Here is a 19757-nt window from a genome sequence, read left to right as displayed (position 1 = left end):
TACCAATTTCAAAACTTTTTGTTTTTACCTTTTCAAAACCCTAAAACATTCTGTTTATTTCTAGGTTGAAATCTGAGTTTGAATCTGTGATTTTAAAGTTAATATCAGACTTTTGGAAACCATTGGACATTCTCTATACATGATATTATGCAAAGTGATCATGATCCAACACTACAGAGAATTATTCCTTTGAAGGACTACATCAGGCCTGTTGACTCATGTTTTAATTGTATTATAATCTGTTAAGCTGCCAAGTCAGAATTCAGAACTAGGCTTTTCCCTCTCTGTAGTAAATTCCCCACACTCTCCTCTGTCATATTTAAATCTATGCTAATAGCACATTATACTCAGTAAGAAAGCAGTCAGAGTGCCCCATTACCGTACACAGTACTCACTGCCAAGCAGACACAGGCAATTTCCATTAATTAGCACTCCTTGAAAATGAAGCTATAATGATGAGAACGACCGAGTGTTTTATTATAAGAAACATCAATGGGAATTGAACCTCAGTTGAATCATGCATCATCACAGTACCTGAGCCTGTGTTCTTTGTGCCTCAACATACTGTAAGATCAATACATCTTGAACAGTCTGTTTTAGCATGAATTGTAATGACACTTAAAACATTAAAACATGTTTAAGGTCGTTGTGAGTGATCTCTTGTACACTGCTGTGTAATTTTCATTTTTTGACATTCTGACAGCAAGTAACTTTGCAACTGATGTCAACTAGTCATTAGTGGACTGTCTGCTTAATGTCTGATGAATGTCTGACATTCTACTGACTAGTTGAATTCTACTTTACCTGTAGTTGCAAAAGTTATTGTCAACATATGTTCTAAAAGGGACCATCAAATAAAGTGTAACCCTTTTTAGCAAATCAAAAACAGTGTAGTCCAAATCACCATTTTCAATCAAAATTTACTGTTATGAGCTGGTTCCTTAGGATAAACAAAAATGAACTGAAATATGTCCAAATGAATCGGAATTTAATCAAATAGTACATTCTTAGTAAAAAAAAACAAAGAGCAGCATTAAAATCAGTAGAAAAGCTGTCAATGGGATGGTACTCTTTCAAAAGTACTAGTATGTATACAATTAGGATAGGCCTAATATTTTACCCCTTTATTTACCCCTAGGAGTAAATAAGAAATAAAGGTGTAACTTTCGGAAGAATAGTACCCCAGGGACAGCTTTTTTTTTTTAACTTTTTTAAAAGTTAGGGAAGTTAGGGAAGTCGTGGCCTAATGGTTAGAATCCCACCACAACGGCAGGAATTGTGGGTGGGGGGAGTGCATGTACAGTTCTCTCTCCACCTTCAATACCACGACTGAGGTGCCCTTGAGCAAGGCACCGAACCCCCAACTGCTCCCCGGGCACCGCAGCATAAATGGCTGCCCACTGCTCCGGGTGTTTGTGCACAGTGTGTGTGTGTGTTCACTGCTCTGTGTGTGTGCACTTCGGATGGGTTAAATGCAGAGCACAAATTCTGAGTATGGGTCACCATACTTGGCTGAATGTCACTTCACTTCACTTCTCTTGGAGTGTAATCCAAATCTAATCAAGAATATTGGCAATCTATAAGGTAAGGCAAAAATAAAAAATATATACTTCCACCTGTTCAAACTTTTAACACATAAAATACAGCTTGAGCTGATGCCCAGTAGAATTCATTAAAACATCACCAGCTTTCCCATGAGATTATTTCTTATGCCTGTCTATGTGCTCACTGCTTAGTCCCTCTTGTTTAATTAAAAATGGTTCAGTGGACATCCATCTTGTCTTTATTTTTCTTTCAGTATCTAATCTTTATTTATGCCCTCTCTCAATAGGAAGTTTCAAGTTTTGTGATAGGTAATTGTCTTTTATATCAGATTCTCAACACTCAACTCTAATGTGAGCTGTGAAAGTCAGGCCACAAGAGATTTGGACTGAAACCAGTTTGGCAGGATAGGTTTATCTTGATGAGCAATTCAGCTCTGACTCTAAAGGCAGAGCTGAGGGAATAAGCATGATAATAGTGTACCTTCACTATGCCTGCAGTGCCAACAACACAAACTCAAGGAAAATGCCACAACAAAAATCTCAACAAGAACAACAGATGAACTTATGGTTATGATTTATGATCATGCTGAGTGAATTACAACACTGATGAAGCTTTACACAGACAACATGATTTTGAATGTACATTTCTTGAAACACATTAAAAAAAATAATATCAATATTTGGGACCTAATAAGGACAGTGACTTTCAGACATATGTTGGATGGAGTTTGTCCTTGTTTGTTTTATATTATAGTGATTCTTTATATATTTGGGCTATATTTACATTTTCCAAATGACCTCATGTTCTTCTATGGGCTTTAAAAAAGCCCATTTCAAACTGCGCTATTGACCAATATTTACCTTAAATTGTAATTAATGTGCACTTTATTGTATTTTTTAAAACTTCTCAATTATCTATTAACTTAATTTTTAAGCAGTAGTGCTATTTTAGTAGTGGATGTCATACTAAATTAGTATTTTTATTTTATGCATTTGATATTTTTATTTTCAACACCCAAACAACCTGTCATGTGATGCTTTCATATTTTCAGCTTCTAGATGATCCCTCAAATGTATATGTAATGTAATTTCTCTCACATATATAATAACTTTTAGGGTATATCAATAGTGAGGAGACATGAGGTGTGTAATTCCACCATAAGATTTAATGAAGCACCATTGTTACACAGATGGGCTTCTTCTTCACAGCTGTCCACCATAATTTGGCACATATGCTGCTCTGCCATTTCAATCTATTACACTGTTACAAAACATAAAGTGGTCTTCAGACTTCGAGATATATTAAAAAGACAAGCACAGAATTGCACTGTTTGAGGTCAAATATTAGAAATATTTAATTGTGTAACTATAATCTGTTTCTTAGACAATTATCTGTTTTTAGTGCATTTACCCCTAAATGGTACATATCTAAAACTACACATTAGCACTAATATTAGTACCTTTTGAAAGGGTACAGCCACAGTGACATTTTTGTACCTTTTCAGAGTGAACAGGTATAAATCTGATCTCACCATATTTCAAAAATGTAACTTTTTCCCTCCCATTAGCATGTAAATTGGAATATGTTGTGCATATAATAGTCTGGTTTATATTGCGGTCTAAAAGGGCTGTTTAGCCTTGCATCACTAGAATAATATATTATCTTATGTCTGCATGCTCATATTGATATGTAGCTCTTCTTTGGATATTGTGACATTTATCTTCCAGCGGGTCTTTCAGTCATAATCGGAGCATTTCTTTTTCTTGACGCATCAAGAAAGAAGTCTTCTCAGATCTCAGATGTGCCCTTTTTTGTTTGTTTTCAAATATTTATTTTTGCTTTCATACAGTATATACAGGAAAGTATGGTGTAGACAGGAAGAAAGGGCAACAGCAACCTAAAACATTTTGATGGTCTTCTTTTGGCTTCACTTGAGTTGGAGCTTCACTGAGGCATTACACACAGATAAGACCCATAACACACTGCTCCAAATGTTCTTGCAGGGGGAATATCACCTGTGGGCCTGCTGCAATGTCAGTTTAATGTTAAAATCTTCAGTGTGAGTTCAGAATTGAGTCTTGCAATAAAATATAATGAAAGCACAGGATGAGCCAAGCTATTGTATTCCTAATTAAAAAGTTTTAATCAAATCTGAAAGGTGTGACTCCCTTAGTAACTTCATGAATCACTAATAACATTAGTATTAGGAGGAAAAATGTGACAAAACATGACTAGAATGACTGGCTATTCTTCTACTACTACTATATTTACTGTATTTCTTAAGCCACTGATATACAGGTAAATGACTCATTGATTATGCAAAGTATGCAAAGATAATACACTTTAATTATCAGGAATAATGTGCTGGTAGTTTTACATTCTTTATAATTTATGTGATCACGTGCTGACATGTGATTGAGCTGTTACTGACTGATTTTGGGGAGTACCATTTTCAATGAGTTATGTGTATGGAGCCAGGGGGGGGGGGGTCTTCTTAATGTCTTGTACTCCAAATTGTTTGCACACCAACTGTGAGATTTATGCATCACACTTTAATGTAAAGAACTGGAAGTGATAATTATTCTATTTTATTTTCTCAGAAACATTCTGTGTACGTTTATGTATATATACTGTACACACACATCATTTTTTAATCCACAGTCTACACTTGAATAGAATCTCATACTAGTTGTACATTCTGTACTTTGCATAGTTAAGAAAATATAAATATAAAAGTATCTCTTGTTTTATGAACTTTTAAAATGTATTCCTGAATCTGTGTAATAAATATTAAAGAATATTGGATTTAAATTGTATATAATTGTGTAGTAGCCACATGGGGGCAGCACCCATATGACGCATTCTCAATTCAATTTTTGGGTCACTGACAGAGGTGATCATAGTAAATTCCCACTCTTTCAGGCCCATTCCCTGAGCATTAAAGTTTTGTATTGTGCATAGCAGTTGCTGCAGCATTATTACATTAAAACATGTGTGGTGAAATGATTGCATTATCAGGGGGTGTATGTTGTTTAATCCTTATGCAAGAGGGCACTGATAGAACATGTCAGGTCAAGCTCTCAGGAGCATCAGGACCCTGAGCATCAAAAGTGGTGATAATCTCATTACAGCAAAGTCTAATGAATTTATCCCTCTAGGTCACCAGACTATTTTGCATCACAGAGGAAGGTAATCTGATGTAAGAACTATCCCCTCTTATTTAATAAAACATCACAGGGTGACATGTATTCATATATTTTCATCTGTGATCTTTTATTCATCCATACTCACAGTCCAAAGGCTATGTACCAAAATGCTGTGGCAGGCTCAATCTTTGTGCCTATGTATTAGGTAGGCTACTTATAGTGATGCAATTTAGTAAAATATTTGAATATTTAAATGTTTTAGAGTACCTTTATTAATTTATTGCCAGTGTAATTTGTTAAACAAAAAATAAAGATAAATGTTCCTTATATATTTCAAAATGCCAATAAGAACCTTTATTTTTTTTTTAAGAATGAGTTCTACCCTGCTTGCTTCAGACTATCACTTCAAGTGCTCTGTAGGAAATAGCGATGCTCACTTTCTAATCGATTTTGTCCCAGATTTTAAATTACTTTCACAAATGAATATTTTGTTATTATCTGCAATTTTAGTTGCAGTCTATAATTCTGCTGTAACGGAAGAGGTCTGACACAACAGGTTAGTGTCTACTATAAAGTTAATTTAGGTCACGGGTGTAGGACCCTGACATGGTGAGAATATAGTTTGTAGAACAGTTCAAAGGACATGACGAGTGGAATAATCCAAGTCCTTGCCTTTACAGGAGCTGGAATGCAAACAGGAGGAGCACACACACCTCAGCTACCTGGGAGCTTGGAGAAACAAGAGACGCTAGGAGGAACACAGATGGTAAGTATTCAAATGGAAGCAGTAGCAAAGTCAGCAAGTCCTCTACATGTATACAAGACCAGACAATGAGAGTGTCTGAGGTGTGTGCTTTTATACAGGCTGCTTGATGAGGTGCCTGATTGGTGACAGGTGCAGGTGCTCAGTACTCCAGTGATAGGGATCGTTGTGATTGGTGGTGGAGCCTGGCCATTCTGTTATACCTGCCTATTACAAATGAATTAATAACATAGACAAATGTGCCTGTTTTGGACACTACTAAAATATAATTAAAGATTACTGAACTTAAATATTTTTGATAGTCTTTTCAATAATTAACTCAAGGTATTCCGATGCTGCAGGCACAGATTTCAGACACATTCACTCTGTGATGTTTTCTAACATGATGATGAGCACCAATATTTTCCCCCAAGTTCGTTTGACTAAATGTGAATAAAACATTATTGAGCACATCAGGCATAAGGCTACAGAATTTCCATAGCTAATGATTGTGAGCATTCTCCCATACAATTAAAAATACTTTTCTTACTAATAATTACTGCAATGTCTTCATTATAGAGGCCAGAGGGAATAATAATGGGTTTTCAGGGTTTTTCTTTTTAATCTTTTCCCCCTTATGTGCATTGAAAAACCCAAATTGACTATCACAGTGTTGTTCTTCAGGGCAGCTGAAACTGAGCATATTAAGAAGATGTGATTTTCCCTGCAATCCCCGTAATGGTCTCCTTGAATGATAGTAGAGAGCAGCACAAAACATGCACCTAGGGCACTCCACAGTGTGAAACAATCCCTTGTGACAATAAAACATCACAAAGGCCTTGCCACTCACCGCATGATATACAAAGCACCAGAAAAAGAGGTCATGCTGCCTCTGGAGACTAATTTGAGCTTTCTGTATGTGTCAACACATACAGTTATAATCATCAACACATTTTTCTGCTATGGTAATTCTAGCCAGACTGACCAGACATGTCTGTTTGGAGAGGTGTTCAGGTAATGAGAATTGCTGGTTGGCTGAACATGTTGAAATATGTCAGAGTGGTTTAGGTCTTAATTCAGAGATCCCATTGAGGGACATTTCTCTGGGGAAGCGTAGCAACAATATAGGGGTCAGTAAGTCTTCCCTGTGGCGACTGAGGACCTGTTTTCCCTGTTTGATGAATCAAGGTCTTATATAGGCCTCAAAACGCTTCTCTTTTCCTGTTACCCAGTGAACGTACAATAGGAATGAACCATTGCATCACATTACAAGTGTTATTGTTAACTAAATCTATAAATGATAAAAAAACATTTTGTAATTAAAATTAAGCTGAAATGTAAAATTAGATAAAACTGGAATAAAATAATGCTGAAAATAAATATTTTAAAAAATGACAGCACAAAGTCTGAAAATGAAATAAAATAAAAACAAAAATATAAATATAAAAATATAAGTATACTGTAATGGCAAATTTAAAATATTAATATATACTATAATAATAACGTATAAATAATACTAAACCAACACTTTCTACAAAGATTGAGGACAAGACAGGCCAAATAAAATTCCATCGGCATCCGGAGGCTGCTAACATTGGAAAATGCTAACTAGCATTGTTTTGCTTCTTTGATAACATCTGCCGGAATAACTGGCAAAGACTTGTTGAGTTGTGTTTGCCATTGACTGCTATAACAGATAATTGAATTCAGTGTTCCCGGTGTGTTTTTCCAATTACAACAATACAATTAGCCCCAAATCAGAAAAGCCATAGTTGAGTTTGCATTTTTCACTGCCAATTTTCATGTCAAAGTAACAATTATTAAGTTAACTGCTAAAAAGCCATTTTTCTATTGACATCTTTGCATGTCACAAAGTGGCTTTCATCACAAATTGATGATCATGCACTGTGTTTTCAAGTGATAATAGTCTAGATTGAATCTGTTCAGCTGTCAGAAATAACAGAGAAACACAGAGAGACAAAAACAGATGAACAGAGAGGCAGTTTAATTATAAGTCATGGGCAGTCTTTAGGCTTAGGAGGATCATGTAAATCTAAACTGGTAGGAAAAATAGTTTAAAATGTAAATAATCATATAATTAAGAAAACAAAATAAATTGACTTATCAGTTGGATATACCTGCTTCTCTATCATGCATTTCATGCAAACACTACATATTTGCATAGTTAAAAGTTACAAATGTTATTTTGTAGCATTTTAATGTGTAATTGGTACCCCAGAAGTAAAATGAAAGACATTTAAGTTACTCTGGCAAGTCTAATTCTATAGATTTTTACTCAGTTTGGTTAATGGAATAGTTAAAAGAACGGACTCCCGTTAGTTCAGGTTTTGTGAAGAAACGTGTAAGAAACGTCCATCATTACAACTTTAAACCATTGCTTCTGTCCAAAATATGAGTCTATTATTCATAATAACACGTCCAAACAAGTTGCCCTCTCACATCAAAATCCACTGACATATTTTTTTAGAACTGTTTTGGACTGTTTTCACTTATAAATGGTACTTAATCTGTTCATATTTCTCTTCTGATTTAGACGAGATGACTTCATGGAAGTCATATAGATAGATGACTCATATTTTGGCTGGAAGCAACTCCAGAGTAATCTTTTTATTTTGCAATAAATGTAAAGTCTGTGTCCTGATGCTAAACTAGTTGACAGTGTGTTTGTGTCTTATGTGATTTACGCAAGCATACAGTGATTGCAGGGACTGATTGCCCTGTGGCGCAAAGTCACTCAGGAGCTCAGACTCTGGGACACACACAATGTCACTCTTTCTGCCATTCACATGCTACCATTGGCCAGGGAAAGAATATCCCCCGAGGATACCAAAAATCCTCTGTCCATCACACTCACAGTGTCTGAAATGTGTATTAAAAAGCAGCTGCCTTTCAGTTTTGTCAAACTGATGTATAATAATTTCTAAATCAGTGTCCTTAGTAAAAAGTAACAGTTTGACATTTAACCAAATTCAGTGATGGTGTGTGTGTGTGTGTGTGTGTGAATTAGTAGATATATCTTTGAAAATCACTGCAGCTGAGTCAGCTGCCTTCATGCCTTTATATATTTTTCTAAAGACTCAGACTATAAATGGACATTGAGAAGTGACTGAATGAATTCTAGACTGAATGAATGGATTCAATGTACAAAATCCAATTAGCTCAAGTGTATCCCACCAATCTTCAGCTACAGAAATCAATGCAGTAATTCAAAGGCACTAATGTACAAAGTGTAGACAAAACCCATTTCAATTTTCCTTCATTGCAAACCTTAAGTCAGCTTTCTTATATTGGACTACAAATACACCTTGCTATCTCAATAACATTTATATTTGTGATATTTACCTCCCATTACAACCATTTGTGGTATTACAACCATTCATTTTATTTGATTATTTTATTTTTATTTAATTAATCAATTATAAAAAAAAAATAACAAAATGACAATTTAGTATACATAGTAAGTAAGAAAGTAAATAAATTAAGGATCAGATTTGGATTATATGGTTGCAATGAGATTTCTAATTTATTCTAATTTTTTATCTACTTTTTATCTAATTATCTAATTATTATTATTATTATTAGCCTATTACTACTACTACTACTACTATTATTCCTTTGAGTGATTTTTATGCATACCATGCTTAGTAATATTGAACGTACAACAATCATGGCAATAAAGCATTTTGAATTCGAATTAAATTTTGAGATAAAAATGACATCTCTTTTAATCACTTTTTCGTATACTTTTATTATTACATGAATATAGTGTAGGCTACATTACTATATAGACGTATAGTCAGACTAGTAAATAAAAGGTTTAAAAAAGCTGTTTAATTTGATTAATGCTTCGCATTTAGCACCATTAAGAAACTGTCAGTTTGGCTTACAAAGTCTGAGAAGCCTAGTCGTCATTTTGGTTCAAACAGTAGTGCTGGGTTATGCAGAAATACAAAAGTCCTGTCGGAGCCATTATGGCGTTAAGGCAATCCAGTTTCATAACCTTGAGTGGGAGGAGTCTGGTTTTTCTGGAAGCTGGGAGCAGCAGCGCTGGAGTCAGGGGGAACTGGAGCAACGGCAGCCAGCGTGAACGAGCAAGGGAAAAGCCTCGCGCGTTTCAGTCAAGCCCTGCGCGTGGGTAGAATGAGTAGATTTAACTGAACTGCGCACTTTAATAACAGCTTACGTTATTTTAAATCCCAGAAACGGTGTGTAGTTCTTTTTTTGGGCTCGATAGAAATAGTTAGTTAGTTAGTTTAGCGTTTAGAAGACTTAACCTACTTGTTTCCGTGACTTCAACTGCGATTATTTTGGAGTTGTTTTTAACGTTTGAATTACCCTAGCATCGAGTGGCGGGATTAAGGGGGCCGGGAGAGAGGGAAGAGAAGGTGGGGCAGAGTGAGTCAAACGGACCGAGCGCTCACTCCTGTCCACTCGCTTCAACTGAACCACCAACGGATATTTTCTTCCCCTTAAAACGAAAGGAATCAATCATTATTTGTTTATCGGAATTTGGAGACCGATAACGTCGGCTGTCAGCGTTTCTTTTCGCCGCACATTACAGGTACTCTAATCTACACTGTAAATCCTCTGATATTTACCGTTTGGACGGATTTTTTTTTGGAGGGGGGGAGTGTAAATTCCCCGGTCTTGTTGGACCATGGCCGACGACGACGTGCTCTTTGAAGATGTTTACGAGCTGTGCGAGGTCATTGGCAAGTAAGTGTCACGGTTTGATCACTTTTATTATGACACACGGGTAAATGCCCGTCTGTAACTCGAGCTGCGTCTTTTGCATGTTGTGTCTAGTGTCAGATGAGCGTCATAGTTGTCACTGCATTTTAGGATGTCATGGTGCAGTGCCAGTGCTGCTGTCGAACACATGACAGCTCCATTCAGTCGTAACTTCAAAAACTGCATGTTGTCTGAAGCAGGAGATATGGGAGTGGCGTGTGTAAGAGATGAGAGAAGTCTGTACTTTGAGAATTCATGCAGGTAGATGCCATTCACAACTAGTGTACAAGACGGGGATATTTTTGCATAGACACATTTATTGCTGTTAGCGCTGATATCCGCAAAGGATTGGGATGAATAAACTGTGTCATTATCAAGGTATTATCGATGTATTATCAATAAATATTATTAGGTTTGTGCTTGCAGTCATGCTAGTTTGTGATTATGTTATTGGTTATTGTTAATGGCCACTGCATGTCTTTAACATTGAGTTGTCGTTGTTGGATGCTCTTTGAGTTCTGGTTATTATAATTAGTTGTTTGATTTCAATATATTACCATAATGGCCCTAAATGGATGTTTCACCGAATGACCTGATATTTGTTCCTACATTCATTAGAGATGGACCAATATTTTTCTTATATTACAGATATGCAGATTGTTTTTAAGTGTCTGAAAAATTATATGCAAAACCAATCTTATTTCTATAACACATTATTGTACCACAAAATAATATAAATTATTCATAAACTTGTTGCTAGTGACATTTTCAATTTTAATAAAAAATGTTTTATAGTAATATGTAATTCAACCACATTGCAAGAGTAGTACAGTTGTAGTCAGGCTTAAAGTAATACGAATGGAACCTTTTAGGAAAAAAGCTATAGGGATGTAACACCATGGAGATTAAAGTTGTTTCTGATTTAATGCTTTGTTAAGCCATGTTACGAGTTTGGTGACTTTTTGCTGTGGTGAAGGGTACAGCCCTCACATGTATCAGCAGGCCTGGAGCCTTTCATATTAAACTGAAACAGAGTTAGTTATCTTACTATTTTCAGGTTGTAGTTTTACTCATGGGACTATTGACTATTGTTGTTATGAGACAATTTTTGTGTTATACAACCAGGTTTTGCTCCAACTGTGTTTGCTTGAGTTTCAATGTTAAGACAATGGTGAATATACATTTCAAATTCCATGTAATTAGAGCTCCCAACATGGTACTCAGAGTTTTTAATTAGAAGCATTTTGGTACATGCAGCTGTCTTATAATAAAAAACAACATATAGTTAGCATACACACTGTGGTGGATTTCACTTAACTATGTTTAGTGCACATTATATAAATTTGGGTGTAAAATATTCAGCTAATCAAAATATGTCAATGCAATTTTTTAAAATTAATAGTAGAACAGTTTTGACCTGTAGTACTGTAAGTTTTGTTTACAGGGCCTATATTTTGTTCTGCCATAGACTGGTTCATTTAATTTCAAAATGATGCACACACACGACACGACACACACAAAATTGCAATCCTTTCTGTCTGTCTCTGTGGCTTGTTGCTGTCTGTGAAGTACTTTCTTGTTTTGTGGCCAACTTAAGGCATCATGCTGGTGTTTGGAGGTAAAGAGATTGCTGTCCATTAAGCAAATACACTCCCACTGACACTGCTTTTCTCCTTAGGCCAAGTTCTGTGAGCTCAATAAAAGATATGTGTGTGTGTGTGTGTGTGTGTGTGTGTGTGCGTGCTGTATTTATGTCTGTTATTATAAATGGCACAGATTGCTAATGTAGCACAGGACAAAGGGTCAAGATAGATGACCAAGCCAGTCTGCAGTGCCATATTTCACTGTTATATTTTGTCTGGCCTCTCGGTTTGTTTGTAAAACACTGAAAGCTGCTACCCTCCAAGCTGCCATTTATATTGTGTTATTCAAAGCAGAACTGACATATTTATGTTAGTTTTTTTGTTCTCATGTTCAGGACAGATGTTATGGAGAATAAAAACTGGAAATCTATTCATTGTTTGAGTTTCATACAGCCATGGCAGATGGCTTTGCAAACTATTAGGCATGGGCACTAGTAGTATGCCAAACTGCAGGACTGGATTTAGTGGCTGAATATGGCTCTATATATATTGTTACTGGTCATCTACAGTAGTATAATTCCAAGTGGTGGGCTTTAAGTCTAGAGTGATTGTGTTGTTTAGGCACTAGTGCTTTAGTAGTCTCAGAATGGTGCCATATCATCCTAGCAGTCTGATTGAGATTTGCTGATGCATGAAACCGTCATCAAGCAGCCTGAACAAGAGTTTCAGGCCACAATGTGCTGAACAGCAGATTTAGCTCTGTTAGACCTGGCAGTGCAGCCCACTGACAGCTATAGATAACTCTTTCATGGTTTCCTGCAGGTAAGTCCCGACAGAGCTCAAATTAAACATACCTTCATAAAACCCACAGAATTTTGGATCCTGTTGTAAAAGCACGATAAACCAGCAGTGACTGACCTTCATTTATCCTCACCTGCAGGAAAAAAAATTGTTGTAACAAAGGCAAGCTCCCCCTACACTTCACCTCAACCCCACAAATGTGTTAATGTACATTGACAGCATGCTAAGCATGTTCTCTTTAATAGTTTTTTTTATGAGCGTGGGAGTGTGGTAATGAGGTCATTAAGAGTGTGTGTCACTGCCTTTGATTCAAGTCTCACTGACACACTGACCCAGATGAGAGGGTAAGATCACCAAACCACCTTGTTTGAGCATCTTTGAGCGAAAGGTTGGAAATGTAATTAAGTTTGACAGTGTTGTGACTTCCTTCAGCTTTGTGTTGTTATGAGTTGAATTTTGGCAATCTGTGCTGTGGTGGAAAGGGCCAGCAGGTTATTATTTTAGTGAAAGCATTGTCCCTCAGGTTGTACAAAATATTACAGTGTTTCCCATACATTCATTTATTTGTGGCGGCCTGCCACAACATTGACCGCCACAAATATCCACCACCCCTGCCATCAGCTCCTGCATCTCACACACAAGCTCGACTTTAGCACTATATTTAGCAACTTTTAGTGACTTTTTTCCATAAAAGTTACATACTGATAAGGGGTGTCCCCGACTAAGGATTTTCATAGTCGAATCGTAATTTTGACATCTTGCCGATATTAGACATTGATAATCAAATCATATGTCTGGGGGTGGGACAAAATTCATCAGTCAAGTCAGACGTTTGACAGCCATAATTACTGATGTTAACACACAGGGAAAATGTGTAACAAATGCCTTGCAAATAAAAATGGAGTTAATAATGTTTTATGTTTTGATTAAAACACTAAACGACAGCGAAACCCTAATAATTCACTAGTAGTTTTTTACAATAGTGCTCTCATTGTAACGTTAGCATATCAATAGTTATTAATGTTCTGCATTTCTGTTTTGAGCTGCGCACACTGAAGGTGAACAGAGTGAATTTGATAGCAAGTTTTTAATCAATGGGATTAAACTAGTAATTTCATAGAGAATACGTTTCATCATATGCAGGTGCATCTCAATAAATTAGAATGTTGTGGAAAAGTTAATTTATTTCAGTAATTCAACTCAAACGGTAAAAGTTGTGTATTTAAATAAATTCAGTGCACACAGACTGAAGTAGTTTAAATCTTTGGTTCTTTTAATTGTGATGATTTTGGCTCACATTTAACAAAAACCCACCAAGAGAAGCAGTGCATTCAGTTTGCCATACCACTGCCGACTCGTCAATAAATAAGTACAAAACAGCATTTGCAAACACCAGTCACTTACTGACAGATTGGGCTTATAAATATGAACTTAGTTCATCTGTTAATACAGTTAATGTAGTATTAATGGATCGTGTTTAGTCACTATTTATACTTGCTTTATGTATGACAACAGGAAATATGTAAACAGCTTTATTGGGCATTCAGGCGTATTACTGTATGCAACCCTCTACTTTGCCAGTGAAACACTCACATATGTGACTAAATCTTCACTCTGGGTGACTAAATGATGTCAATTATTATCCAATGGCTAATAAATTCTAAGATTTTTTTTCTCACCAGTGTGTGATTTTGAGGCTAAGTATGAGTTTAGCACATATATTTTCACTCGCCAAACACTGACTGAGCACTTCAGAGTTTCACTCTCTGTCATGTCTGACCACAGAAGCCAGACAAAACAAAACAAAAATAGCATTTGAGCAGCAAACCCACCAGATGGGTTTAGTACAAACACAGATAAAAAGTACCCCATGTACAGGGTTAAATATACTACTGGATCTTTAATGTTGTGGGCCTACTTTACTGCCGGAGGTCCTGGACGTCAAATTTTGCATGAAGGAATGGTCTCTGATTTCTTATCAGGTGTTCTCCAAACTCTTAAAGCATTATAGGAGCTGTTATCTTGGAAAAAAGATGTTGCTATAATTGGGTGCTAATAATGGTGGCCAACATAAACTAGAGAAAACATTTATTTCACAATGAGATTTTCCCTCCACTTAATTTTTTTTTTACTTTAATGAAAGTTTAGAATTTTTAGATTTATTTAATGAAAGATCAAAAGGATAAACAATGCAGATTTATTTTCACAGCCGCCTTTTCTCAAATGTATCGAGGGTGCCAATAATAGTGGAGGGCACTGTAATGACTGATTATATGATTTATACTGGCTTTTTACGTGATGCGTTGCGTATCATGCCACGTTAACATAAAACAATGTCTGGAGAAACGACAAACAATATGAGCTACTCTATACTGCTCAAAACTTGAGTGATGAAGTTTGAATTGCAAATTCTTTAAATCTAAAAAACGTACTTACAGACTGAGTCAGAAGTGCCAGACTGTCCTTGCAAAGTTGGAACTGAGAAACAGATGGCGGCCTAGAATGAGGAACAGCTGGAATTTATTTCTTGTAAGTATATATGTACTGAAGATTCTATATATTTAACAATGTAAAAGGGATGTGCATTTTAAGCAAAAGTAATAATCGATAATCGCCGGGTATTATTCGATTAGTATTCGAAAATCGCACCCCTCCCACGCATGCACCCATGCTCTCACGCATGCATAAACACACACCCATAAAAAGAGAGAGAGGGAGAGAGACAGTTCAGGCTTTCAGTCTGTATGATAACAAACCGTTTAATTCATTAGAGAATAGTTTATCCTAACCCAAGCCAGTTTATAGTTGTATGATTGCTGAAAAATATTTATATAACATAACCGAATGACGGCACTTTTTAACATAACAGTCTGTCGATTATCAACTGCTCACAAGGCTGTAGGAGCCTAGGACATTTCTATTCTAAAAAATTACCATGAACATTAATAGCATTTAAAAAAAAGTTTACAGATTAATTGAGATTAGAACAGATTAATCCAGTCATGAATATTAGGCTTAAAACACATTACTCGCTAAAACAGAATATCATTCTTTAAACACAGTAGGCCTACGCGCTAAAACATATTGTGAACAGCCTGAATGATGGCACTAATGTGAACATTAATTTTAACGTCTGTATTTATAACAATAACCTATTTCATATTAAAAAAAAAATGATCATGTCCACATGCTCGGGAAGAAGACGGGAGCACAATCTTTTCACAATTAGTCCGGCCGCAGAGAACACCCTTTCTGATGGCTCAGAAGTCGCAGGCACACACAAGTAATCCTTTGCTGATTTTGCCAGTCGGCGGTATTTGTGGTCGTTGGTTTTCCACCAGTCCATGGGGTCGATGTGGATGGGTGGGCACGTGTCCTGTCAGTACTGATAAAATTTGGTTGTGTCTGTGTTTTCTGCGTTATAGTCCTCACCAAAACAAGACCGCAATTACAGATATATAGTACAAACATATAGTTTAGTTTTGGTTTTTAATGGCAAAGTGGTCATATTTCCTTTCGATTCTTTATTAATTTAATTCAGAAATATGATTGGAATATTTTATGTTTGTTAAATTCAAGTTTGTTTTTTAAATAGCCTACAAAGCGGCCAGTGCAAGACAGTGAGTTGAGAATTTTTGATCAGTTTATCCTTCTAAAAAAAAATGTAAAAATAAAATAAGATTAGCATCATAATATTTTAGGAATAAAGTCATAATTACGATAATAAAATCATGTTACATTGCGTAAAGTAAAAGAATATATTACACCTGTATATACTCCGCCAAAAAAGTTATTAAAAAAAAAAAGTATGTGGTACCTGTCATTCTTCACATTTAACCCAAAAACGGCTTACTGACGATTTTTTTAACTCAAATCGATTTATTTCACGAGACACTCGTTTGTATTAAATTGTTCTGTTTTTTTTTTCAACATGTACCCAAATATAATATTTATTAGTTTTTATTTCGTGCTGCAAATATTAAACAGGAAAATATAATTGATTCACATGCCGCTTGAAACGAGGTGAATATCTCAATACAGACTAAAGAGTGTAAAAAACATTTATTGTTTGTATTTTATCTTAAAATCGACAGAAGGCTGAGATGTTGTGTTATAATAAAAAGTAAATCAATTATTGCGATTAAATCGTTATATATTATTTCCAAGCATTTATACCATAATTAAAAGCTTGTGAACAGTCAGATATCATTATTTACTTAAGAAAAATCTTCATAACAGAGTAGATTTTTTTATATATGGGCGGTAAATGTTTATGGTTATCCACCAGTGGAATATTACATTTTATTCTTTCAACAAATAACAAATCATTTTAATGCAGCTAGCTCGTATTCACGACTTAATACGCGGGAAACAGGAAGTTTCTCGCTCAGCACAGTGAAGTGCATCGTTTTGTTAACTTTGTGATTCATTATTTTGTGTCGGTTGGGATGCGGTGACATAGAAGACCCTCTCACAACATATTGATTTATAGATTGCGTTTTCCGCTCAGAAGTGTTCACGTAATCATGCTGCACGTATCAATATTTCGCTGCTCCGGCGCGGTTAGCACTCACACTGCAAGCGTACCGCACCCTAATTAAACTGAACCACGCTCTGGCCCACCTCTTCCAAACAACCGGGTCCGAGCACGAGTCAACCGAATCGTGTTTTGGGAGTCAGACGCACTTATGCATGGTTCACATCCTTAAAAAATTATCGCATAGCCTAATCGATATTTTGTAATTAAATTGACTAAGCGAATAGGCCTATTTGAAAATCACCCCCCCCCCACAATGTAATAATATTTTGTATTTTCACATGTAGCAGGAATTTTGTTAAAATTTGTACTACTGTCTGTTCAAAATAAATGAAAAGAAACCGAGCATAGTAGATTTGACACGTTTTCAACTAAAAGAAAACTTTAAGATATAACACATTATTGTGTATGTCTAATCATAAACTTGTTCAGAAATGGTGATTAAATGGTGACAAATTTGATTATTAAAAAATAACATTTCTCGTTAAACGTCATTTAAATGAAAGAACATTTGAATATTTGTTTTTTATGAGCTCAAATATTCGAATATGGTTTTTTACAATGTCCATCTTTAGTTCTTAGATATAGTGTGTTATACAAGGTATTTGCAGAGTAACCAATCATTAAAACATCTCTCTGTGCATCTCTTTGTAATTGTGTGCCTGTGCTCATATTTATTTTTTTCTGTTGCATTGTTTAATTGGCCTTAGAAAGACCTCATGATCTATGTTGTGACTTGGCTTTGATATTCTTGATATACCCCTCTATTTTATTATATCATCTCCAACTGAAGAGACAAAGCCCTTCCTATTATATTAATAAAATGCATATTTCTAGCTCATCTTTGAGGCCCATAGTCTCTCTCTTGATTCTTCCCCCTGTCAATCACTGCTGTGTCTACTGCTCCTGAAGCTGCTCTCTGATGGACACCAGCCCTTATCTCAGTCTGGATGATACACACGACATTTGCCTTATCGACTCTACATAGACAGGCCAAATTAAACCACTGGATTTGCTGAGGCAGACACTACCATTTTCAGCTTTTATAAACATCTTTTCCTTTTTTCCCTTTCCCTCTTTCATGGTGGGCCTTTTGAACTGAAGTCATTTCCTGCTGCCTTGCCAAGATACACAGCAGCTGGGCTGGCAGCTCAAAAATGGCTGGCTTAAATTGAACTATATTTCCTAGGTAACCACTCAGCCCTATTTTAGTGCATTGAGTCAGGCAAAGTGAATACAGAAGTCCCTGACCTGAAGTGGTGCTTGCTTTGAACATTAATGTGAAGCATGTCAACTGCAGGGCATCTATAATGGGAATGGTTCTTTAAGAGGGTAACACTTGATGTTCACACATTACAAGGAAACTGAAAGTGTTGTGGTCTTTTTCCTGCATATGTATGAATCATATTATTAGAGTTGCAACTTCTCTCTGAACAATGATAAGAGGAAGCACATTAATGCTGTGCCCCATCTCAGAGGAAGTTAGCAATGTCACAATGTAGTGTTCAATATTAAACCAGTATGATGTGAATCAAATATATACAGACCCCACACTTTTGCGTGAGAAGGTTAAAAATGCTAGGTTGTTCATGTGATGTTTAATTCATATAGTGTTCATTTGGGGGAATCATAAAGGACAGAAGATTTAGCAGGGTGTGCAAACTTGGCAGTTTATTGTGTTTATTTGCATGTTTATTGTGATTATCATTTATTAATGTCTTCTAAATTACGAGATAACTCGTCAATGGTGTGGAAAGAGTTAAGAAATGTTTTATGCATTCAAATAATTATAAATAAAAATAAAAAATGTGGTGAGAAAAAATAAAACATTTCATAGGGCCCTAAAGGTTGATTTATACTTCTGCATTGAACCTACGCCGTAGCCTTATACTTTTGCGTCATTGTCAGCATCGATGTGCAGTACACAGGAGGGGTTCTAGCAGACCAATCACAGCACTTGCAGTCCGTGTAGAATTGGGGTGCTGTTACATTTTTGGAGAGGTGCACGTCAGGCTACGCCATATTACACATAGCCTATGGCGTATCAATGGCGTAGTTTTGATGCAGAAGTATGAATTGGGCTTAAATATTAAATTTTTGTTAAACTTTTAGTAAATTGTTGTGAAAATGTATAGGTTTCATGATTTTAATTCATTAGACATGCTTTTTGATTAATAAAATGTAATTTAACTATTAAATAGGAGTCAAAAAAATTTAAATGGAAAAAATAATAATAATCGGAATCCAGAAATATTAAAACGGAATTTGGTAAACAAAAAAAAAAACTTAATGAAATTTAGTAAAAAATTAAACTGATTTTGATATTTTGATTTAAAGATCATATTTTTTTTTCATTTAGTTCTGTTTCCCAGAAGACAAAATAAGGACAATTTACCCTGATAATCCAATTCAAAAAGTTTACACTCTCATAAAGGGTTAACCCTTTAATGCATAGTGTTGCCTTCTTGCACATCAGTAAATGTTTTCACCTTTTGTAATTGTTATGTATGAGTCTCTCAGTTGTCCTCAGAGTGAAAAGATGGATCTAATGGATCATGCAGTCACTGTTGGAAAGGGTTCAGATATGCAGAAGATGCTGGAAAACCAAAGAATGTGCAGGAGTTAGAAGATTTTTCAGAAGAACAGAGGGC

The 19757-nt window shown here is 35.7% G+C and overlaps 1 protein-coding gene across 7 annotated transcripts in view; it reads left to right on the top strand.

Moving 5' to 3' along the window:
* The first annotated feature begins 9414 nt into the window (after nt 1-9414).
* LOC132153043 (peripheral plasma membrane protein CASK-like) overlaps nt 9415-19757 on the top strand; it is a 205700-nt gene continuing 195357 nt past the window's right edge. For 3 of the 7 annotated variants that reach the window (XM_059562183.1, XM_059562182.1, XM_059562179.1), the window contains exon 1: nt 9428-10170. In XM_059562183.1, coding sequence (XP_059418166.1) covers nt 10112-10170 — 59 coding nt within the window. In that variant the 5' untranslated portion in view covers nt 9428-10111. Of the gene's footprint in view, nt 10171-19757 lie in introns of all 7 variants that reach the window. The other 4 variants (XM_059562184.1, XM_059562181.1, XM_059562178.1 and 1 more) reach the window with 3 other exon arrangements.

This window comes from Carassius carassius, chromosome 11 (genome assembly GCF_963082965.1).
Source record: "Carassius carassius chromosome 11, fCarCar2.1, whole genome shotgun sequence".
Classification (NCBI taxonomy): Eukaryota; Metazoa; Chordata; class Actinopteri; order Cypriniformes; family Cyprinidae; genus Carassius; species Carassius carassius.
This window is presented reverse-complemented; position numbering and strand designations above follow the sequence as displayed.